Raw genomic sequence first — 25,791 nt, 5'->3', positions numbered from 1 at the left:
CTAGAGTCTGAAAAATCTTGCTCTGCATATGGCAGACAACTGCAGTGGAGTCTTCCCATTTATTTAGTATCTTATCTTTCCTCTCAGCAGATCAGGACAGTGCTCATGGCTCTGTCTGATTTTTATTTTCATAAAAACCCCATGAGGCTATGGCAGGCTAAAAGATACTGACTCCCTTAAGCTGGTTCTGCAGCTTCCATGACTGGTAGGGAATCTCAGCCTTAGTCTTAGTCCTAGTTCAGCATTTGAATCCGGAGGCAAGCAGTGTTTCAGGAATGAAGGGTCAGATTGGATCCCTCAGAACCCATCAGGGCTGCATTACAAATCTGATAGAACCTGTGGTGGCTTGTTATGAAGCAGAAGGGTGCCAGAACATTTCCTTACTCCACAGAACTCTGTGAGGCAGAAAAGGCAGCTCAGAGGTCTAGGTCTCTGGCTGCAGAGCCAGAGGTTGGGAGCTGGATCCCCCTCTGCCTCTCCTTAACAGGGGCTAGACTTGACGATCCGTAGGGCCCCTTCCAGCTCTGCAGTTCTAACATGATGATGATGATGTGGGAGATGTGGGTAAGTGCAAGAATGTGGAATTGGATGCAGGCTACCAATTACTTCCTCTGGCTCTCATTTGATTACCTGTTTTTTTTCCTTCTGAAAGAATTTTGAGACATTAACATCACCTGCTATTTATCTTTATTGGTCACCAGTGAAGATTCTAATTAATAATAATAATGTGCTGTCAAGTCAATTCTGATTTATGGCAACCCTTGTCAAGTTTTTTCCAGGTAGAGACTACTCAGAAGTGGTTTACCATTCCCTTCCTGGGGGGGGGGGGGATCCTGCTGCTGTGTAGCCCAAAGCCACATAGGCTAGCTCTTTTCCACAATGACTGCACAGCCAGATACATAAGCCACTGAGCTATCCAGCCAGCTTTTAGATTCTAATTACTAAAGCATTTATTTTTGTTGTTACTGAAAGAGAGCTATGGATTAAGCTGCTTTGGGGAATTAGTGGCCTTGTCCTAGAGGAGGCCATAACATCATAATAGTTTGTTGTATATTGATTAATCCAGACTAATTACCACTCCTTAGTTTTGTTCCCACAATTGTTATAGCCTTATTCAGTCAGTTTTTAAGCATGCATCATAAGCACTCAAGAAGGGTCTGTCCCTGTTCTCACTTGCATTACTCTTTGCATCTGAGAGAATTCTGAAGCTGAAGCTTTCCATGGAAGATTTGCACATGAGTTGGACAATTGCACAGAAATGTTCTGTGGAAGGGGGGGCTCTGCACTTTAGATAGTTGCCCTCCATGCTTGGTAGAGGAACAAAACACCTGACTACATACCCCTCTGCCCATGTTTATTAAGCATGCTTGAAGGATGATTGAATAACGCTGATCACAAGTTGAAGTTGCATCTTGTACAAAACTTCAGAATGCTGTTCAACTCTCTAGCTATTATCCATTGTTCTCATTTTGGAAGTGCACGGAGTTCTGGCTCATGGAAAGAGCCTCCAGCCAAGCCTTGAGAACTTCTAGGTGCCCCTTCAGCCCCCAAATGCCATACTTTACCCCATACCAGAAGGTATAGAGGAATAGAGGGTGGGTGAAGAAATTCACTTCCACGGACTCTATTATCATGAGATTGACTGGAATATAAGATTGGGGAGAACCTTCCAGGTCAGTGGAATCTTAGAACTGAAGAGCTGGAGGAAACCCAAAGGCCACTGCCTGTAAAGCAGAGAATCCACAGCTAAAGCATCACTCATGGAAGGTCACCTGACCTTTATTTATTTAAAATCACCCAGAAATGTGAGTCTACCACTTTCTATTGTAGTCCTTTTCACTGCTGAAAGGTTTGCTATCACAAAGTTCTTCTTCTTAATGCTTATATGGATTTGCCTTTCTTGGCATTTGAACCCATGGGTTGGGTCGTATTCTGTAATGCAGCAGAAAACCAGGCTGCTCCATCTTCCAAGTAACAGCTGTTCAGATTTTGGGATGGCATTGGCAGGTCATAATATTCATACTTCTTTCAAAGTAACTCTGACTCAGCTTATGCTTGGAAGGTTTTGTTTCTCTTCTTGTTTTTGTCTTAGTGGTCTATTATATTATAGTTTATCTAGCCAGGGGTGAATAAAGGGAATGCTAGGGTTTTCTGATGGATTTCTGTGTGATTTGAAGCAGATCACGGGAGGTTTCTGATTCCTTTTTTTTTATAACAAGAACAAGAACATCTGAATTATACTGCCGAAATGGCAACTGCTAGGGGTAACTAGGTTATGAGTTTCTTTGTGAAAGGACTAGGGACTCAGCTCACTTTTGATACTCAGAATGAATTCCTAAACTCAGGATGTGGTAAGAGACATTCTCTTCTTTAATTCTGATCATGTGTATGTGTTTTGCACCTGGCTGTGATTGGTTCTTTCTTTGGATCAAAGGCGGAGATCTGACAAGCCAGCACAGATAACAAACCCACCCCTGCCCCAGGCCCTAATGCTTTTGTCTAGCAGTATTAAGTGACAGTCAGCTCCTGACACAGCCTTTGACCCTTAAGCTGACAAAATCCCTGGAGGAGAGGAGGGGGTGGCTTTTCACAGCCCAGCAGGCAAATCCTGACATTGTCAGTATGAATAATAGTCACAAAACAGGAAGATCTAGACATTTATTATGACATATATGCACTACTGCTGTTCATTGAAAACACAGGATTCTTTATTGCCAACAGATCCTGGCTAATGCTTCCTTCCTACTGCTTTCAAAGCACAACCTACTGATGTAAAGTTAAGAAAGGACATCACGCTTATAGAGAGTGAAAGTTTCAGTGATTTGTTTAATAACACTGGCAGGCAGCTCTCTGTTGCCCCAGCAGAAGGAAACGTTATTACACATGAGTCTTTCTGCAGGCAGGCAGGCAGGAGTACATGAGTGTGGATTAAATGCTGAGGAGTTTGGCTGCCAGAGAAAGACGTTATTGTTGTGACTTTCTCCTCCTTCCCTCCCTCACACCCACCCTCCCACCCTCCCTGAGAGAATCTCTTGCAGAACGGAACCAGAGAAAAACACACAGGGCTTGGAGGAGGTTCATTTGTATCTGACCTGGACTGGAGTGAAGAGGAGGAGGAAGGAGAGGAAGAGGAGGAAGAGTCCTGGGAGTTAAAATACACAGGCAGGAGGAAGGGCAGGGGGCAACAGGTAAGCCCTGGACAAGTGTCCTATTTCGGAATGGCCTCACTTAACTCAACAGGCAAGGATGCAGCTTTTCAGAGGGGATCATTTTCTAACGGCTTCCTTTCTCTCCTGGCACTAATCAACAGAGATTTGATATCTGGTTTTTCCAAAGTTGCTTTTAGGTCACCTGGCCACGTGAGTTCTGTCAACCTGGGGGTGGGGTGGAGTGGGATGGGTTGCCTGTGACAGTAGTGGTTAACATGCTGAAATGGCTTCCAGCCCCATGCATCTCTGATGCTGACAACCCACACACAGAGGACCAAGACGAGCATTTCAGAAGTCTCACCTTCAGTACGAATGATTCAGTGAAGAGACACAAAGAGAATTTTGGCAGAGAGGGTGTGGCTCTACCCAGAGAAAGAGGGGAAAAGAGAAAGAGAGAGAGAGAAAGAGAGAGAGAGAGAGAGAGAGAAGCATCTGTTTATTCCACTTGAACTGTTTGTAAAATATTTACTTGTTCTTTCATGTCAGAATTGTAAACAGTTTTGGGGTGGGAAAGAATTTCTCCCTGAGTAGTTAATATCAAAGATGCTATTCCATGTGAGAAAAATGTTGTGATGTTTATTATCCAGTGGAGGGGAAAAATAAAAATTCATATCTGTTCTGGGAGGTGGAGTTGTTGAGGGCAAAATGAAAGAGTGCACTGGTTTCCCTGTTGTCTCAAACAGCCAAATTTGGGGAGGGAAAAATTAAGCACCCCAGAATCCTCCCCCCTTGCATCAGCCAAACCTTTTATATACACTCAAAGTGGAGAACGCTTAGGCTAAAGTTCCAAAAATAAGTGTCTCTTAACTAAATCCAGCTTGCTTCACGAGGAGGATCATACTATTACACGCTAATATTAATATACAAATTTGGAAGCCTATCTTTGTGATTTTAATGAATTGTACCCTCGAGGACAGTTTATACTGAAAAGCAGTCATGCACCGTCTCCTGCTTCACTGCCAATTCCCCATCTAAGTACAAGACAATTATACAGTGCAATTGTAATTGTACAAAGGGCTAATTAGAAGTAAATCCCACTGAGTTCAGTGGAGTATGGTCCAAGGTTAAAAGATCCAGGTTCGTAAGATTTTTGTGATTGGACTTCAGATACATGAATTATATTGCATTCAAGATTTGCTAGGTGACACACTTCAGGATTCAAAACACAGAAACATGCATTTCACAGGACAGATCAGTTTCTGTTGTGGTGAAGAAGATCTGTCTGGTAGCCAGTTTCATCTCCTTAATTATGCTATCTCTTCCTAATTATCCTTTCCTGTGGAGATGAGAGTATGAGGAGAGAGCAAGTACTTCACATGTTAATTCATAGACCCAGAAGAAAGAGCTTATAGGATCTACACTGCCAATATATACTTCTTTTGAACTCAGACATAGATCTACTGAGTCCCAAAGATTTCCAAATGTGGGTGTGGGTGTGTGCTGTCTCCTATGCTCACAAAGCAACAGCTCACCATTATCTATCATTTGTTGTGATTCAGGGAAACTACACTGAAGTCAATTTATGGGGGCACTCCTTGGAATGCTTTCCCTAATCAGCACCTCCATTCTTGGCAGGCTTGTGCATCATGTGCTTGCTGGGTGAAAAACTGTCTTCAAGAACCATGTGCATTTTTTTACATCACCCTTCATGCTGGAATAGATTCCAGCTCATGTGATTTGAACAGAGATTAAATATACAGAAGAGAGGTCCGGAGTCTTTCCATGAAAAAGAATGGAGAACAGAAGATATTCATATAGGAGGAGCAACGACGAGAAAAAGTTATGCAGGCACTTAAAACTGAAGGAGGAAGGGAGGGGGAAGCTCAGGCAGCAGGGCTGAATTAAGAACAGTGCAACTCAATCAGAAATGCAGGAACTGATGCTTGAGTTTTGGAAAGCATGTCTGTTCCTTGTGACTGACAGAGAACATTCCAAAGACCATAGTAACAGTAAGATGCCTACACTACAGGGGAGGCATCTTACTGAGGAAACGGTAGCCTGCAAATCCATGTGTTTGGGTGTGGGTGTTTTCACCTCCCTCTATGCACACAAAGAAAACAAATTTGCTTGAAATCGGTGCTATGCAATTCTGGCTATTAATGTTGAGCTATACTGCAAATCATATCAATCACAAACATGGTAATATTTTCTCAGCTTGAGGCACTGATCCGTCTTAGAAGGTTGTTGTGAGGCTGCTGAAACAATGAAGTGCTTTCGTCTGAGCACTGTACAGTTGTGCAGGGCTCTGCCTTTGTATCCCTCTAGATAAATTAGGCAGTTTTGATTCTGGATCAGCCTTACCTAACATTCTTGTCATGTGTATAATACAACTCTGAGCATTCCCAGTCATCCAAACTGACAGAGGATGATGGGGTTTGCAATACTATATGCCACAAACACAGCAGGTTGGTGAAAGGTGATTTAGGGAATCCATTTCCCCATTGCCACTGTCTGAAATGCACCTCTATAAGCTGTCTTGGGAGGCTGTACAACAGGGTTTCAGCACAGGTCCTAAGAGTAAAAAGTAACTTTAATTTTCTCTCTCTCTCTCTCTCAAGACATTTCCTGCACGTCTAGTGTTACAAGTGTTACCATCCCAACACAGCAGAAAATTCCCATCTAGAAAGACATTTCCAGGGGAGTCAATACTAGGACCCACTGAAGGTCTGGTTGTTATGAAATATCACTGCTTCACAGTTCATTCTGAACAAATGAGTACAAAAAGAGTACAAAAGAGGCTTTTTTTCCCCTCACTGCAGTTGTGCACTGTGGCTGGGGATCCTCTGTATGCCAAATGAATGCATGAGGTTTGCATTTTATTGTGCTGCTTTTGAAATATAGACTTAGGCAGCTGGAGACATAAAGTGAGCCTTCAGGGATGAAAAAGAGCACAAGCCTTCAGCAAAGTCCTCCCTCCCCCTGTGTTGCAATTTCATAGGCATTAGCTAGCAGTTGATTCCAGATGCTTTTTGTAGAGGACACACCCCATCTGGATGCATAAACCTTCCCTGCAGGCGGGAGAGGGGGAAAGCCTGTAGCAGTCTCAAATAATTGGGATAAATTCATAGTACAATGGCCCCAGCCCAGTGCGAACACTCTCTTGCTTGATTTTTCAGTCTCTCTAGAGACTGAGGAGAGACGTGGTCTGCAGTACTTTTTCTCTACCTTTTAACATCTTTTCACAACACCAGAGGAAGAACTTGGGTGGGGCAATTTTACTAAGGACAAAAATCTCACTGCGGCCACTGAGTCCAGGTGCAGTCTCTGCGGGCTGTTTTACAGCTGCCAAGAGATGGGGAGATCAGCAGAATAGTGCAGGGACAGCTCATTCATCTGTCAGGGAGAAACACGAAAAACCGCTCACTAAAATGTGTCACATTCTTCATGTGAGGATTGATTATACATCCTAGGCAAGTATGTGGAATCTGCAAGCTTTACTTTGGCTCTCCACAGCAGTTTTGGTTTATGGCGATGGCTGGGTGTGTCCCCCCCCCCCTCTTTTCTCCCTCTTCTCTCTCCAAATTTTGAAAGTTTTTATCATAGGCTGAAGGAATATGACTCACATAAACACTAGAAGACAAAAAAAAAAAGGTATGAAAACAGTCTAGGCCTGAATGTTAGGGCAAGAGTCTAGAATCTGGGGTGATTGAATGAAGAACCTCGGAGCTTGGAAAAGTTACTTTTGTGGATTGTCAAAAATCTCTAATGCGGAAGGGGTGTTCTGGAAGTTGTCATCCAAAATGGTCACATTTCCAAGCTCTGCCCAATCAATACAAAAAACACTTTTGAGGATGAAATTATGTATGCCAACTCCACAACTATTCCTTTATACACAAATATTTCCAAAATCACATGTAAATTGGTGTTTAGAGTTACAATTGAACAGTGGTTTAGGCAGCTGGCTGTGCTGCCAGAGGTTGGGAGTTCAATTCCCCACTGTGCTTACTTGGCTGAGTTGGACTCAATAATCCATAGGGTCCCTTCCAGCTCTGCAGTTCTAAGATAATGATGATTATGGGGAATCAAACTTCCGAACTCTGGCTCTGCAGCCAGATACCTAAGCCACCAAGTTATCCAGCCAGCTCTATGCAATTCAAACACACTGGATGTAAGTAAACCCCACTGAAATAAATGAGATTTAGAATAAGTGTTCACCTATCAAGGGCAACACACAGGATAACTGCAACTAGTATACATCCCACACTGTTTCTCTTGCTTTGTGGTTAAGTTTGTTTCTTATACATTGTCTTGCCTGTCCAATGGAACTGCACGTCATATGATTTTAATACAGTACAGAATTCAAAATGATGTAACTAGCTATGCAGCTGCCAAAAAAGGAAAGAGAACACAGCCTACTGCTGTTTTCTTTTTCTTGTCAGCAATGGACTTGAGGGTGGGAAGACTGAAGAGATAGGTCCCCTTTACTGTCAAACTGAGAAGAGGACATACCAACTAGAAGAATGTGACTTGGTAATTCTCTTTGCCCTCCAACTTCTCAGAGAGGCTCAAGAAGCTTTACGTCCTCTTGAGGAGATAAGTAGTATAGAAATATTATAAAGAATTAATAAATAAATTAGATAGTGTGTTTCCACTTCTCTTTGGTTGGGCTAAAAAAGACATTACACTAATATGGGTTTAAGACAGAGAAGGAAAGTCTGAATTGTGTACACTTCCAGTGTATTCTGGTGCATATTCTCACATTGTTTAGAACTGATTAGAATTCCCTTCACAAACTGAGCACAGATAGGTCCAGCAGATTATGTCTCAGAATATGCTCCAAACTAATAAAAGCATTTTAAGAAACATTGTAAATTTTTAATCTTCTCTGGAAATGCCTTTTCATACTGCTGGGCAAGATACAGGGGATTATAGGTAAGGAGTATATTAGAGATGGGGATGAATATAAAAATGGTTCGCTTTTTCTGACGAATATAGCTGATTTGTTAAATATTTGCCAATCCATATCCAGAGACCCCCATGAATATGAAGGGATGAATAATTACCCATTTTTATTCATCCTTTGTATGAAAACAAAGAGAAAAAAATGAAATAACAAACACCATTCTGCCTACTGGCGGCAGAATGGCAGCCACCACCCCACACAGCCACCCAATACCACAGCCTACCCCACCACCCCCTTCCTTTCCCTATCTTAGGCCCCGCGCCACCCCGTCCCACTGACACCTTCTTACCTTAATAGCTGCTGCTGAGGTCTTCTGACCTTGGAGCCACACATGTAAAAAGGGAGAGTGGCTGCTCTTTGCAAAAATGGCAGATGCAGCTTCATTTAGGGTAGGGAAGCTGCAGCTGCCATCTTTGCAAAGGGCAGCCTGGATTCCCTTAGCCTGCCTTAATCCAGGCTGCCCTTTGCAAAGATGGCAGCTGCAGCTTTCCTACCCTAAAGGAAAGCCACAGCTGCCATCTTTGCAAAAGGCAGCCAGTCTCCCTTTTTACATGCCATGGCTGTGAAGACCTGATGGAGACCTCGACAGCAGCTATTAAAGTAAGGGGTGTTGATGGAAGTGGGGTGGAGGCTAAGGTAGGGAAAGGAAGGGGGCGTGGGGATAGGCTGTTGTGATGGCTGGCTGTGTGTGGGGGCATGGCTGCATTTTGGCTTTTGATCATTTGATCAGCAGCTGGTAGGCAGAACGGGCTTCTGTGCTGTGTGATAAACTCTCCTGGGGGGGATCCAATTTGTGGGTGAATAACTCAGAATTCCGATATCCAATCTTCACCAAAGTTGGCCTGTGTGTTGCAGAAAGACATAGGAAGCTCTGTTGTGATTCTGGAGTCTCTAAGTACTTGGGGGGAGCTTTCCTGGGGGTCCTCTTTGTGATTATATAACTTGGGGTTCCATGATCCAATGTTCACCAAACTTTCAGAAGTTGTAGAAAAGCATCTGAGGAAGCTTCTCTGCAAATTCTGTATCTCTAGGTGATTGGGAGCCAGTGTTATAGCCATTTAAATTGCAGACAGATCAATTCATTGATTCATCAAAGAATATCCGTATATTCATATTTGTTGATCAGTTAACCTTGACAAATAATGGATCAAAATGAATCACCAATTTTTATTTGTCCCCATCTTTAGAGTATATCCATTTTATTAAACAGTAACAGAGTATAAATCTATCATTCACACAAATGCTAGCCATTTTATGAGCATATGTTCAAATTATGGTACAGGGTGATATTTCATTAATAATATTCTTGTTAGATTATTGTTTATATCTCATTTCTAATCACAATTTCATGAGAAAATGAGTTAAGATACTCATAAAAATAATAAATAAAAATAATATAATAAAATAATATAATTTATTGTCATTGTAAGTATACACACAGTATACCCATACAACGAAATTCACAGACACCCAGAGACCAGACACATGCACACACATAACATTCCCCAAACACTCCCCACCCACTAAAAAATTCCCCACTAAAAATACAAACATCTACACCTCAGGCCAAGTAACACAGTCCAACTAATGATTCACTACTGGTGGTCTTTAAGCTCATTATTAATTGCAATTATAGCTCTAGGATAAAAACTATTTAGAAAACGTGTGGTCAGAGTCTTCATTGTTCTATATCTTCTGCCAGACGGTAACAGTTCAAAAAAGTTATAAGCAGGATGGGAAGAGTCTCTCAGGATGCTGTGTGACTTCCTCAGACAGCGGGATGTGAAGATGTCATCCAGGGTTGGTAGCTGGAGCCCGATGATATTCTGGGCAATTTTAATGGTTCTCTGTAGAGCTTTTTTGTCTGCTACAGAGCTACTCCCAAACCATGCCAGAATGCCATAAGTTAGGACACTCTCAATGGTGCTACGATAGTAGGACAGAAGTAAATGCTGTGATAAATTTAACTTCCCGAGCATTCTCAGGAAATACAGCCTCTTCTGTGCCTTCTTTATTAGCATGTTGGCATTTATAGTCCATGAGAGGTCCTCTGAGATGTAAGTACCCAGAAATTTAAAACTACCAACTCTCTCCACTTCCTCACCGTTTATGTACAGTGGTAAATGTACATTTCTCTTCCTCCTAAAATCAATTATGAGTTCTTTAGTTTTTTTGATGTTAAGTGTGAGATGATTTTCTTTACACCATAGTATCAATCTTTGTACTTCCTTTCTATAAGCAGACTCATTGTTCTTATTTATGAGTCCCACCACTGTCGTATCATCTGCAAATTTAATAATTGCATTGGTGTTATATAGTGGGGTGCAATCATGTGTGTACAGGGAATAGAGGAAGGGACTTAGCATGCAGCCCTGGGGAGCTCATTTGATTGATGGTGAATTTGTCCGGAAAAGGGAATTATTTGTCTCTCCAAACAGTTCAGAATTAAGCAGGAATGTGGTTAAACTAAATATTCAGGGAATTGCATATTTCTTCCTGTTAGCATGTTTGCATGTCTGAGTGATTAGACTTTCCACATTAAACCTGTGTTTACATTCAGATGCCCAATCAAAAAATAAACACACTGGAATTCATCAAAAGGTAAAGAAAAGCATCTGCTAGGACCGTCTTTCATCACTTGAGTGCCACATTTAAATATTATTTTTATTTTAATATTAAATAAGCATATTATCTTTTCTGACCCTTAGACTTCCAGCATGTTCTGTCCATTTCATCACTTAGTGTCTTGAAGGAAGGAAGGAAATAAATTCCTCTTTTTATATGCAGTGTCCTGCAGTTCTGTCCCTACTCTTTCTATGTTTCTGATCAGTGACTTGGTCATACAAAGTCAGGAAGTGTAGACATAAAAACATGTCAGTTTTTGTTGGCCTACACTGCTCCTATGAGGTAGTATCTATGTCCACAGGATCATGGGCTAATCTATTCTGATTGATTGAAGGCAAGACACCTGTAGCTCTTCAACAGCAACTGGTTAACTAATGTCCCAAAGTCCCTCTGCACTTCATTCAGTCAGTTCAAAATTGAATCACTTCTCCTCTAACACCCAAAAGTCTATCACATTGAATAATGGCATCGAATCAGCCAGACTGTGACACAGATGACAAAATAAATAATTCTGCATCTATCCCTTCTGCCATGCTGTATCAACTCCATCCCACAATCCCATTCTATTCCCATCCTTTAAATTGTTCAAAATAAAACATTTTCAGCTGGATCTTCAGAAATATGGTGAATGGACATGCTCCCAATAAGTCTTACCAAGGTTTGTCCATGCTATGAAAGAGCAAGAGTAAGAGAAAAGGAATTTCAGCATCTCTTTTTAGTAGGGTCCTCTGGAATATTCTTGGTTAACAAGTGCAACCTATCTGTGCTCTAGTGATGCCTTCACTGTGCAAAAGAAGGTGGCAATTTATCCCTTAAATTATATGGTACACTGATAGAGATCCATCCTTTGCTCAACATGGACTGCCATTTGTTGCAGGCACTGAGCTACTATTTTATGTGGTTCAGTAGACAATCAAGAGGTGAAGCTTAAGGATTTCATTAAGAGGCTCTCTAATGTTCCTCCATGATTTTGTCACTTCCTAAAAACTCCCAGATAAGAGGGAGAAAGTTTTGGAACGTGAATAAGCAGTCGTATGCAATACAGGCTAGTTTTTGTAAGCTTATTCAAAATAGAGTGGCAGCTTTTTTTAATGACTTGCTTCTATCAGGAGCTAAGGTCACATTTGTATCCAATGGTTGGTTCCCCTCTTCACAATGTGAAATGTTCCTCTCTTATGAAACAGCTTACTTAATCAGAGTTTAGCCATTGGCTGCATATGCCAAGGGATAATGAAAGCTGTAGTCTAGAAAAGTACCTTTTACAAACTGTGACTTGACCTACTGCTTCATTTCTTTAGTATCTGTGATAAAGTTTAGTGGAAGAAACAGAGGGAAGTTAGAATGAGAATATGGTGGTACTTAAAACAGTACAAGTAGAATAATGCAGCTGTGGTAAAGTGGCAGTATGGAAGTGCGTGTATCACCATGGAAGTCCCCAAGGAAAGCTGGAAAATACTAGTAGCTGTGTCTATGCATAACAAGAAACCAGTCCTAGCAATGTTCATCTCCCCCAGGTTCAGGTCTTTTGAAAAAGTAATGGTCTTAATTATCCATTCAGTATCCATTCCGCCCGCCCGCCCCGCCCCCCCCCCCCCCTCTCTCTCTCTCTCTCTATCTATCTATCTATCTATCTATCTATCTATCTATCTATCTATCTATCTATCTATCTATCTATCTATCTATCTATCTATCTATCTATCTATCTATCTATCTATCTATCTATCATCCTATGAGACACTATCCTGGGTAATTTACAAACCAAAGGAATACAAACAATAAAATATAATAAAAACAATCAAAATAAAATAACAATAATTATCAAATTGATCGGATATACTCAATATATCTAAGCTTTTTTTAAAAAAAACTAAGACAATAACAGAACAGGTAGCATAAATATTACATAAATTAAAGGAGGATGTAATTAAAGGCTTCTGTAAACAGTCTTGTCTTGAGCATCCTCTTAAAGGCAGGGAGGGGGACAGGCACAGCTCTACCAGGAACCCATTCCATAGTGCTGATTTTTTTAAAGTGATTTTCTGTCTGACTGGTGTAATAATTAAGTTACAAAGAAAACAGAGAACTCAGAGGGAAGTGGCAACTGACATGTCCCTGTTAGTCAAAAGGTCTTGATGTTTTGATGCTGGGAGCCCTGGCTCCAGTGTACCATTGGACTAAAGTCATTATGAGGAAATTTATCTTGGTGATGGTCACTATCTTTCCTTTTCTTCTTCCCCTTTACACATTGTCAGAGGGAGCTTCTTCTGTGTCTGTGCTGAGTCAACTATTTTTGTGCTGCAGTCAGTATTTGCCCCAAATGTTATATCATTGATTAGACACAGCAGAAAACAAAGAGTTCTAGAGTTAGAAGGAAGCATATGCCAGCAAATGAAGGGCAATAAATAATAAAGGCACCAATGCTCTTTATGGAAAGAGTCAGTTACTTACATGCCCAGGAATGTGTTGAGTTGACTTAGCTCAAATAAGCCAAAGGCAGCCAAGCTTTCCACTGGTACAAAATGCCAACCCTGTGGTATAATTTCCCACCATCCTTTGCCCTAGTCTCTTCTCCAGCATTGGAGAGGTGATTTTGCTTCTGTGTGTAAACTGTGTGTGCATGAAAGAGGAGTATTATTGTCTGACAATAGTTTCTAAACTGAAGCTGACAATAATTTCTAAACTGAAGCTGCATTAGAGTCTGGAAAACGATATTGCTGGATTGTCATCCCAGAATCTTTCCATTCTGGAAGTTTTAGTCTAAAACAAAAGTAGCATGTCCAAGCTCTTCTCAACACTTGCGCAGCCAGGATACGGCTATACATAGCAATGATGTGGAAATGTTTCAACAGTTAATGAAAGGATAGAATCTCTGCAAGAAGACAGCATGAAACCTAGTCAAGTCAAAACCTTTACACTTAGTTCTGGTTATCCATTCCTTGTTCATATATTGCCAGAGTCAAGCAATGCTTTCTGACAAGCTATTTGCACAGTTTAAAAGGGAGGCAAAGCACAATTGCTAATCAGTGTTCCACCTAGCTACCTCAGTAAGTACAGTAGTTTGTGTTTCCCTTGATGGGAGTGCTATACAGACCTGTTGGCCTTCCACTGTACAGAATCATTACAGCCCCCACCCTCAAAATGTGGCTATCTGTTCCCTATTCCTTGTCAAAGAACATCTCTCCCTCCATGGTTTTCATTCAGGCATTTTTTTAAAAAGTAGATATGGGGAGATTGTTTTATTCCATTTTGTTTCACCTTTTTTTAAAAAAAAAAAACGTTGCCAAAATTCATAATGTTGTCAGATTGTGAATACAAAGATGTTACTAAATGGAACGTGAGGGCAAGACCCAATCATCTTGTCCAGACATTGACTGCTGAACTGTTTGAACAACCGTATTGACTAGGGGATTCTGGGAGCTAGTCCAAAAATGTAACTTTTCTAAGTTCTGATCTGCTGGCATCGGAAAATATGCACTCTAACAGGAGTGTTTGCAAACAGATCTTGCCATTTCCTGAAAGATTTTCGAACAGATCCTTTTTACATTCTCTGTCCATTGTTGGTTCTCAGTGTTTGCTTGTTGGCTTAAAGCTGTTGACATTTCCCCACCACAGACCAAACAGGACCTTGACAGCGATGTTTGTTAACAGGCAGAAGTTGTCTTTTAGTGGCTGACTGGCTAGGTGGCTGTGTCCATGATATCACTGGCAGCTGGACTTCCAGCTATTTGCTGGAAGAAATTAAATATACTGAACTAGACGACTCTGGAGGGAATCATTTTGAGGTGCAAAATGCTCCATAGAAAAACAAGCCACGTTTGAATATACAGAGCCAAATTTTGGGAAACTTCCAGATGGTTTGAAACTATAACCCACAAATTATAGAGGATGGTGGCCATGGCCTGTATACTGTCGGTAACAGCAAAATGGGACTAGGCTTGAACAAGCAATTGTGTCCTTTTGGGGTCAGGAGAGGTAGAAGTAAGTAGGATTCCAAAGAATGATACCTTATGGCACCAGATCTTTGTATATTTTGAGGTTTTGAACACTGTATCATAGAAGACACATAGTAACTACAGATGAGAAGAAATCCTGTCAATGCCTTCTTTATTGTCAGTAAACTCAGAAAGCCTGTATAGGAGATTCCCCCAAATGCTTTGTTTCTCTCCCTGTTGCAGTTTCACAATTGACATGAAATATGTCTAGCATTGCACATGGTTATGCTGTATTATGAAAAAAGTTGTAAATAAATGTGATTAAAATTGTGAGTATGGTCACTGACATTGGTACAGCACACAGAAAAAAAAACTTTTTAAATCCTGGATTAAAGTTTGTTCCAAGAGAACGCACACTATGTTTCAAATACCACATGACTGCCACATGACTCAGAGTCTATTTAACCTGATTTCATTTACATCAACACATATTCTCAAGTATTGCTATAATGTAACCACACCCATTGTTTTCTTTTCTTACCTTAATCATGCTCAGACAGCAAGCACCAAAGAGCAAGCTTATTGTTCACAAAGATGACAGCAGACTATTTAATATATCTGCTTTCTAAGGGACTACACAAAAACAAGGCATTTGTAGTTGTACAAATTCTACCCAAGACCACCACCATTCATAAAAACAAGAACAACAACAACATCTCAATCTTCTCATCTTGCGAAGATAACTTTCTGTTCTTTTTTATTTTGTATGCAAGAATGAACAAGGTCGCAATTTACATCTTTCACTAGAACACACACATTTGTGCACAAGCACATACACACTGCAGACATTTTGCATCTAATCATAAAAATACTGTATGTTTAGTAATTTTACAATTATTTGTATGCCAGTTTCCAATGCATGATGTGGCTTACATATCAGTGAACTACAAGAAAATGAAAACTTTGTTGAAAGCAAATATACAATGAACCACAGTCGTTTACAGCAGAACCATCAATATGTCACCTTCAGATGAGACTCTCAAGGAGCCAGGTTCGTTACCAAACTAGGGCAGAAGAGCAGAGCTTGCCCACTTTTCTTGCCTTATTGAAATTGCCACAGCAACTTGTGGCACATTACTTTACTTGTTTCATTCATTATACCAGCATCATTACTTTAATACTACTTGCGTTAATTTTGAAATGTAATGTTGTTATACCATTGTTACCCGTACAAGTAACTACAATTGCAAAGAGAGTAACACATTAAGTGTGGTGATGAATGGAAAGCTTCCAGACCTCCTAGCAAACTATTTTGCCTTGTGTTATTGCAACAAGGAAGAAAGCACCCAACACTATAGTGTCAAGATCAATGAAATCTCTGGTTCAAAAATTTATCACTATCAAAGAAAACCCCCGTCCAATTTCCTTACAAGAGTTCTGTGGCTGTATAATGTGCTGTTTTACAGAGACCAGTTGACTGTTTACTATTTTTCCAGTCTGGGTCTGCTTCGAAAATGAATCATAACAATAGCAAGCAGGGGCCTTGAATTTGCCTGTCAGCAATGATTGGTTGAGCAGCAGTTGGAGCAGGGAATACAAATCAATATATTCGCGAAGGCTTTCACGGCCGGGATCTAATGGTTGTTCTGGGTTTTTCGGGCTCTTTGGCTGTGTTCTGAAGGTTGTTCTTCCTGACATTTCGCCAGTCTCTGTGGCCGGCATCTTCAGAGGACAGCAACCTGTGCTTTGTAACCAGAGGATAGCAACCAGAGTACAGAGTGCTGTCCTCTGAAGATGCCGGCCACAGAGACTGGCAAAACGTCAGGAAGAACAACCTTCAGAACACGGCCAAAGAGCCCGAAAAACCCAGAACAACCATGAATACAAATCACCTGGTCACAGCCTTCACTCAGATAATAAGATGTATTGTGTTTCTGTGGAAGCAATAGCATTTTGGCATTTTTTTTAATAAATTAGCAAATGCTAATGTTACATAAAATCTGGAGCCTTTCCCCTTCACCTTTTTTGATGATGTACTGCACAAGCTAGCCACCCTAGTACTCATCCTTCCATTCCATCCCATAGCCATGTGCCATATAAATTTTTCTTACAGCTCTGTTGCATTGCCTTTAGCATTTACAGCAGGGCTGCAGACTAATCCTCCTCACTTGCAGAAGCCTATCTGCTGACTTAACAGCTCATTCAAAGGAGGTCATTTGCTGTTAAATTCCATAAATGCCATTGTCATAATAAACGTGTCTAGGTATTAGCGTAAATGCAGTTTGTAATTGCAAGCTTATTACCCACTCTGTCTAAGCAGTTGTAATCACAAATGTTTTATTCTCAGGGCATGCTCAGTCTGTTCTCATGGGTTGGAGCAGGATTTCTACACCAACCCATCATCCTCGAAGAGGCATCTTCTTTAGCCAGTGTATATTGCCAGATTTCAACAGAACTTTAATTCAGATTATTTATTTGGCTAAATAAAATATAATGTAAGACATACATAGCTCCTATTGTATTCTGCTTATTCAATCATACTTGTGGGGAGGGGAATTGCCCTTTCCCATTTGTATGAGGCAACAACAAGGGAAGAACTGTTAAACCCCTTTGTTTAAATATATATCATGAAAGCCAGTGTAGTATAGTGGACAGAGTGTCAAACAGACAGGAGTCATACATTGAAATCCCTGCTTAGCCATGGAAACTCACTGTGGGGTGGCAATGGCAAAGCATTCCTTAAGACTTATTTGTGCATTTCTATGTACTTATTTCTACACGTCTCAGTTGTCACCAGAGTAACAGGGATTTGTAAATGGGTCCATTGTGGCAGACAGCAGGGTAAATCCTGCTAAATAATCTTTAAGAACTGATTTTCAGCTGAAATAACCAAGGAAGCAAGAGTATGCAATGTGATTTCATGGTCTTAACTTCTGGTAATATTTTATTTACCCCAGATATCCAAACTTTTAAACACAGCCTGCAATCACACAACTGACTAAGGCATGGACTGTGGGAATTTCTACATTAGCACTGAGTAGCTAAGGAACAGTGCTTAATCATCCTAATTTACGGTTCAGATGGCTGTTATCCCTGTTCCATGATTTGTTTCTGCTGGCCCACTGTGTTGCTCTTAGCGAGTATAAGCCATCATTCTTGTTGTCCATTATTGGTTCATTCTCTTTTGCAATGGTTGTTGTTGTTGTTGTTGTTGTTGGTGGTGGTGGTGGTGGTGTGTGTGTGTATGTGTGTGTGTGTGTGTGCGTGTGTATTTCCATGTTGGTGCATATGTGAGTATGTGCATACATGCATCTGATCAAATGGTACCCTGAAGCTTATAAAAGTAAGTAACCTAAGTCAGATTCATAATTAGGGTCAGGTGGCTATGTCATAAAACACCAACAATCAGATGTTGATAAAGAATAAAAGCCTGAAAGCCATATAATTTAGATCCAAGAAATCAGGGCTGGGACAAGGTAGAAACCAGAGGCAAAAGAGACAAGAATAATGAATGCTTAATAACCTCAGGTTCTCTTTGAGGGGCTTAAGCAGGTCAATGTTTAAAGAAAGTCTTATTTTCAAGTGTTAAAACATAGACCTTATTTTCTGTTCCAAAGCTCAGTTCAAGTCTAATTCAAACACTCAGCTCTCAACAACTTTAGCCTTGAATTGATTTAACTTATTTTTCGAAATAAGTATGGTGGCACACTCTGTTTTCTTATATGATGGCTCACTCTGTTTTCTTATACGATGCCTCATTCTTCTGTTTAGTGTCAGTTCTCTATGTATTAATGCAAATGTTTTTTACCATCTTGTTCTGCATCAGTCTACAGATCATTGATATTACATTTTAATGTAATTTATCATAAAATAGGTACATTGTACATATTATAAGATAGTATACTCATTTCATAAAACCGGAAAAGTGCAAAACCAAATGAAAATTGTATTCTGAGCTCTGTTGTCTTTAAAATGTGAATGAAAAGGAACTCTCAAGCATCCCTATTTCTAACTTGGGACAGCACTGACTTCTGAATAATCAGACTCATCTCAATAGATTCTGTGATTTTTGTTTATTCCCACTTGCCACCCACACCTTCCATCTTCCAACCCCAACTATTTAGCCCAGAGGTGGGCATCTTGTGATCCTCTAGATGTTGCTTCCATCCGCCCTAGCCCACATAGAGACGGATGATGAGAACTGCAGCTCAATAGTTTCTGGAAGGCTACACATTGGCACTCTAGATCACTCTAGATTGTCAGCTCATTCAAGAAAAAGATTGTGTAAACACAAAAAATGCCTATACCCTTGATAAGTTACGCTATGACTCTACCAAGAGATGCTGGCCAAGCTTTCACAGAAACACAAAGTGATTTCTCCATGGTTACAAATAGAGTCTATAAATATACAGTATCTTCCACCCTATATAGTATTATCAGTTTGATGCCAGTTGAACTGGTTCCATCCTGAGGAATTCTGTGAGTTTGGTGAGGTACGTACAACGCTCTGCAAATGAGCTCTAGTGCACTCTCCTGGACTACATTTCCCATGGTACTCAGAACAGAAAGACTGAGAAGTAAATCAATTTAGCTCCAGAGTGGTTGTTCGACTAGATAGGTGGGGTATAAATGCAATAAATAAATAAATAAATATGTCAAAAGGTATAAGGCCACTAGGTGTCAGCCTACGGACCTCCAGATGTTTTAGACTTTAACTCCCAGAGAACCTGGCCACTGGTCATATTATTTGGGCTTTTGGAGTTGCAGCCCAAAACACTGAGGGTAGATGAAGAAGGCTGAGACCACTGGTTTCCATCAGCTCTTGGCAACATCGACAATGTGACAGAGCATGGATCTGAACCTATTTCATTCCTACCCTAAGGAAAAGCCTACTCCTATTTTGCTAGCTGATGCAGTTGAAAGCCTGACAGCAGCCTTCACACTGTTTGCCAGCAGCACATTGTCTTGTGAGTCAGCTTGCATATTAAACATAGATCACCAAAGCAATATTTCCATTGAATGTGTTCCAAAGCTGTAATAAATCACTCGGGCAGAACATCTAATGGCTCTAGAGCCCCTTGGCACTATTTGAGCCTTCCAACTTAATTAGGCCCCACTTGTGCATTTTTTTCAGCAGAGGTAAAAAGAGTGATGTAGATTTCAGTTCAAACACTTGGTGGCAGTGCTGTTAAAACATCTATTTTGCTGGGGGTGGAAAAAACCATAGAGGTTCAACACCCATCAGGATTTTTCCACGCTTAGTAGGAAGATACCAAGAAGCCAAGAAAATAACCTTGCCTACCTCATCTCACTCTTGCTAAGCTAGGCAATATACTGTCCCTTTCCTGTATGATGCTACAATGGGCATTATCATTTGCCAGATACATAGCACAGGAATATTCTTAACTGGGGGTCCTCGGCGTTGCTTCTGCCTTGCTAAGAATGTATAATTTGATTGTTACAAAGACAATCGAACATGAGAGAGAGGCAGCCGTTTCGTCTGCATTGTTCTAATGCACTGGTGAGGAGCTAACTGTCTTGCATTTGGGGTTGTAAACCCAGATGTCCAAAACACTCCTTCCTTCTCTGTGTGTCACATTCTTTTAAAAATCTGGATATAATGGGGGCTGTGTTTTGGTATGCTTCAAGAATTGCCACTTATTGTGATGCCTGAATAGGAGCTTCAGTATGCTTCAGAAAGCCTGACAGCTGGAGTAAATGCGGAGAGAAGAACTTAATCCCTTTATTTAAGTAACAAATGGACATGAAGGGCGTGGATGCAGGGCACCTGCTCAAACTAAACAAGTCTGGGTTTATTCAGTGCCTAGTGGAGCAGGGAGGAAGGTCCCCCTTAGAATGCAGTGTGTGCTGCTGCTGTCTATCCTGTCTCAAGTTCCCATGGTGCATGGGAACAGTGGGATACAAGTGAGATTTAGTAAATGCTGAGAAAACTATAGATTGTGTTCTTCAAGTAGAAGTAATGTAATAGAAAAGAATCATAAACATAAATAGCAGAACTGTCTTGTGAGAAGAATGGCACTGAATATTTCAAAGAATACTGTATGAAATAATTTTGATCCAAAATTAAGTACATTTTCAGAGTGCAAGTGAGGGTATAGAAGTAAAGACATTTTCTATATGTGCCTTTCTATATCTGCACTTTTCAGCTCAACATTCCTATATGAACATTTACATTTGCACTATATAGATAGATAGATAGATAGATAGATAGATAGATAGATAGATAGATAGATAGATAGATAGATAGATAGAGATAGATAGATAGATAGAGAGAGAGAGAGAGAGAGATTTGTTTAGATGGACAGAAGGAGGCCCCTTTATTTTTCAGGGTAGGATGGGAGGTTATAGTAATTTCCCTCAAGTGCTAAAATATTTCTTAAAAAATAGTCTTGTCTCCAGTAAATAGGTATAGATAAACATGTCATTTTCAGTTTCTTTTTTTAAATGGAAGGTTAAGAAACATTAGTCTTCCAGGGAGATGAAGCAGTTCACGACACCCCTCTCAGCTGCTACAACACCTGCAGATCCTTTATAGCTTTCAAGGGCATTGCTGGATGGGTTGCAATTTGCTCACATTCCCTCCACAGCTGTGACCCTGAAAGGCTCACTTATTCTTCTGTGTGAAGTCTGACACTCTTGAGAATAAGGGCCTTTTTAAAGCCTTGTTTAAAAAGAGGATTTAAAGTGGTTATGTGCCTGATGCTCTCTCTGATCTGGCAAAAAGCAGTGCAACATCCGAACTCCAAGGATTGGAATGGAAAGGAGCTTTGCTGCAGAGGATAGCTATGCTGAGCTACGCAGTCAAAATCAACCTCTGCTGTAATTCTCAAGGTGTGCATGGGGGATGGGAACATAGGATGGAGAGAAGTACATGTGAAAGGAAAGGAAAGAACATAGTGATGAAAACACGGAGGTGCAACTTTTGGATACTCCTGTGGGTTGAAAAAAATTAAAAAGGCATAATATAAGGTGGATAAAAATGTTTTTCAAAATTGATTTAAATCATAATTCAAATAAAAATGGATTTATATTTTCAATATTTATTTTGAAATTTAAATTGTGATTTTATTTATGCACCATATACAAGAAATAGCATACAATCACAATAAAAGTAGCAGCAGCAATAATAATGATTGATATAATCATCATCATCAGCAAGATGACAATAAGAACAACAGCAATAAGAAAAACACCAATGGTTCAGGAAGAAGAGCATGTGCTTATTCAAATGTGAAAGAGTAGCTGTTCTCCCCTAAGGAAGCAGGAGGCACATAGAGTCCCTCAAAATGTCTTTCCAGCCAGCTGCAAAACCAAGACATATTTATTCATCTTTGTTTCCTTCCTGGGAAAGATGCACTGGAACCAACAGAGTGTTAGGCTAAAATTAGAAATACCTGCAGACAGCTGGACAGCTGGACAGCTCCCTGTATGTCATTAGGTGGTCGTTTTCTCTCTAAAGTTAGCCTACCTCACCTCTCCCTTGTGTGGGTAAAATGTGAAAAGAAGAAAAATTTTCTGTCGGAGCTCCCCAGAAGAAGTAGGTGATACAGAAATCAAATAAGTAAAAACATATTTTCTTGAGTCAAACCCCACACCTTTCATGATGGAATACCAAAATGTCCATGCTATGAGGAGAAACCTGGAGACTGTAGTGAAAAAACCTATAAATATGCAAATACTGTATCCCAACCACATGCTGGCTGAAGGCCCTGATTGAAATATAGCTGTTAAAAATAGTGGATCAATAAAAAAAGGTGTTTTTGTCATAAGCAGATACTGAGGAGACAGTACTGATAATCCTATGCATTGGCAACAGACTTAGTACAGAACACATGCTTATTAACCAGGGAAATTGAAGATGTTTCAAAAATTGTGCAGTAGAGAGACATGTCTGCCACGTGGATCTTCTGATTCCAAAATGTATTTGTAAGGAAAACATCCAGTTCCAAAATCAGCTATCCATAATAATAACGGTATTTCTATCAAAGGCAAACCATGAATCAAAAAAAGAACTGGTAATGTTCACGTGGAGGTCAGTGTGCTATAGTGGACAGAGTATCCCACTAGAACTGAGGAGACCTGGGTTCAGATCCCTATGTGGCCATGGAAACTTAATGGAGAGTGACACTCCTTGAACATCTCACCTGCCTCAGCTCTCCTATTAGAGTTCACATAAGTCAGAAATGACCTGATGTTGTATTCTTGAAGGCTTTTGTCTTGATGTTCATAACAACAAATATTTGCACATTCTTTCTGTGGCTACTGTTGGGGAGTGTAATCTTTCCAACATTTGTTGCTTGGTAGGAGAGACAGCATTTTTCATAATGGAGAATTGAGCAAATAAGACACAGTAAAAGAATCCAACACTTTTTTTCCCTGCATTTGGGTAACCATCCATAGAGTGTTGATAAAGAGAAATATGAACACAATAGCAGGCCAAACAAGCATGAAAGATTTTCAACTGCAGTGTTTGTTATGCAAATCTCTTTCATTTTGCATTGTGAAAAAGGAAAGAAATGGCAGGCTGGCAGGGCAAGATGAAAACAAATGAATGGAGCGTGGCATGCATTTATGAGACTATGAGGTATCCCTGGTAAACTTCCTTTTATTGGGAACGCATCTGCCTCTAGAAAGCAACCTGATGATATTATATTTCTTTTAAAAGGTCTCCACTTACCTTTTGTATGAGGAAGCACAAAAGGATAATGGCTTGAATTAAGTTACTAATAAGTATTCTAGAACAGTATAGAATCCATGGCACTCTACTTCATGGGGGAAGAAAAAGATCCCGTGACATGGGTAGGGAATGTGCAAGATGGGTTCTGTTTCTGGGATCTCCTTCTCTTTTTCTCTTGATTGCTGTTGGGTGTGCATGTCTGTAGCTTTCCTTGTTGCCTACCCTGTCCCCTTCTGGTTGCTTTCCTCCTTTGGATGCATCTTGAAAAAAATCTTTCCCTCCCAAGTGTGTCCTGCACCTATGGTGCTAGGAGGGCTGCACATGCTCTCTACATGCCTCCTGTTTAAGGAAATGATGGGTCATGTGTTGTGTAGCTTCTCCTTCTTTGTGGGTTGTACTCTAAAGCAGTGGTCCCCAACCTTGGGCCTCCAGATGTTCTTGGACTTCAACTCCCAGAAATCCTGGCCAGCAGAAGTGGAAGTGAAGGCTTCTGGGAGTTGCAGTCCAAGAACATCTGGAGGCCCAAGGTTGGGGACCACTGCTCTAAAGCAGTGGTTGTCAGGAACAAGGAATCTGAACCCCTGGCTCAAGGGTTTCTAGAAGAAAGGCAGGATCTTGATTGTTGCCAACAGAGCAGGCAGGAGCAATGGAGTGAATGTGCTCCGATGTCTTTTTTTTTTTTTTACAAGGCAGAATTGGGCAAAGGGTGGCCTCTATCCAGGCCCACGTTTATTTTTTGGATCCTCAGGCCCTCCAAACCACAACTGCCCCTTACAGGAAAAAAATCATAGTATTGTCTTTTTCTTACTCTTGGAAACATCTAGGAATGATGATCTTGCACTAAAATAGACTGGAGCCCCCACCACCACCATCAGCAACTGGAAGTAAATATTCAGGGAGTATTCATGACCACGTGGGGGTTGATGAAAGCCCCTGGTGGGTCCTGGGGGATGGAAAATTGGCTTCTGACTCTTCCAAATTGCCCCCCGTGTATAGTGTACGGCAAGACAAGGGTGTGTGCTGGTTGAGGGTTTCCATCATTACGAATTAATTTCCTCCCTCCGCTGGCTCGTGGGGATCATGACTGGCACAGTCCCACATTGGTGGACTTTAGCATTGTTTCCAGGAATGCTATGGTTGTGTTCTGCCATTCACATCCTGCTCTTTCAGTTCATAGAGGATACAGCATCCAGTCTGCCACTCTGGCATATCTCTCCTCACACATAGCCTTAGCCCATCAGTAAATATCTTGGCACCAAATCACCTATTTTGAACTGAACTGTTTGGGTTTTGTTTATTCATTTTTTGTGCCAGAGAGGAACATAATCGTTTTACATGAGGGAACATGTTATGTTCATGTTGATTATGTAGGGATCCATTTTTAATTGTTTCTTTTTGTTTTCCAACAGAATTCTATCTAGACCATGAAGGGAATTGCCAGATTGATTTTCCCACTCATTCTTTTGCTTATCTGTGAGGTGAATGGGCAGAGGCGTACCCGACCTCCAAAGAAGCGTCCTACTCCACCACCCTCTGAACCAGTGGAGCCTACAGAGTTGCCTCCACCTCTGCCACCAGGACCCCCCTCAGTCTTCCCAGACTGCCCTAGAGAATGCTTCTGCCCACCAGATTTTCCTTCAGCCCTTTACTGTGATAGCCGAAACCTGAGGAAAGTACCCTTCATTCCATCCAGGATACATTATGTCTACCTACAGAACAACTTCATTGATAAGCTTTCTGAGGAGTCCTTCAAGAATGCCACAGAACTGAGATGGATCAATCTGGACAACAATCGTATTGGGTCAATAGATTCAAGAGTATTAGAGAAGTTGGATAGCCTTATCTTTCTGTATCTGGAGAGGAATCATCTTAAAGAAGTACCTGGCTATCTTCCTCCCAGTCTGGAGCAACTTCGGCTGAGCAGGAACCGGATTAACAGGATCCCTGATAATGTATTCAACAAGCTGGATCACCTTATCCTCTTAGATCTCCATCACAATGAGCTGAATGATGGAGACTTCAAAAAGAATACTTTCAGGGGGCTCAAGAACCTCATGCAGCTCAACTTAGCTCATAACAGGCTACACAAGATGCCACCTGGAGTTCCCAAAGCTGTCCACCAGCTCTTCCTAGATGAGAACCAAATTGATAACATCCCCAATAACTACTTCAAAGATTTCCCTAACCTGGCTTTTCTCAGACTTAGCTACAATAAGCTTTCTGACAAAGGGCTGCCGAAAAACTCTTTCAACCTCACTAACTTGCTGGTCCTGCACCTGGCACACAACAATCTCAGCAATATCCCCTACATCAGCCAGAAGCTGGAGCACCTCTACTTGAATGACAATTCAATTGAAAGTGAGTCAGCACAGATCAGCAGTTGGTTAGGCTTCCAGGAGAACAGGTTTTGTTGGAGGGATGCCA

General features: G+C 40.9%; 1 protein-coding gene across 1 annotated transcript in view; it reads left to right on the top strand.

Moving 5' to 3' along the window:
- Positions 1–2,873: 2,873 nt before the first annotated feature.
- The window catches only part of PRELP (proline and arginine rich end leucine rich repeat protein), a 34,230-nt gene continuing 11,312 nt past the window's right edge, over positions 2,874–25,791 (top strand). The window contains exons 1-2 of the mRNA XM_020796926.3: positions 2,874–3,188; positions 24,777–25,725. Coding sequence (XP_020652585.1) covers positions 24,792–25,725 — 934 coding nt within the window. The 5' untranslated portion in view covers positions 2,874–3,188; positions 24,777–24,791. The remainder of the gene's footprint in view (positions 3,189–24,776; positions 25,726–25,791) is intronic.

The sequence above is a fragment of the Pogona vitticeps genome, chromosome 4 (assembly GCF_051106095.1).
Source record: "Pogona vitticeps strain Pit_001003342236 chromosome 4, PviZW2.1, whole genome shotgun sequence".
NCBI classification, from domain to species: domain Eukaryota; kingdom Metazoa; phylum Chordata; class Lepidosauria; order Squamata; family Agamidae; genus Pogona; species Pogona vitticeps.
The sequence above is the reverse complement of the archived record's forward strand: the minus strand, read 5'-3'. Positions and strand labels throughout refer to the sequence as shown.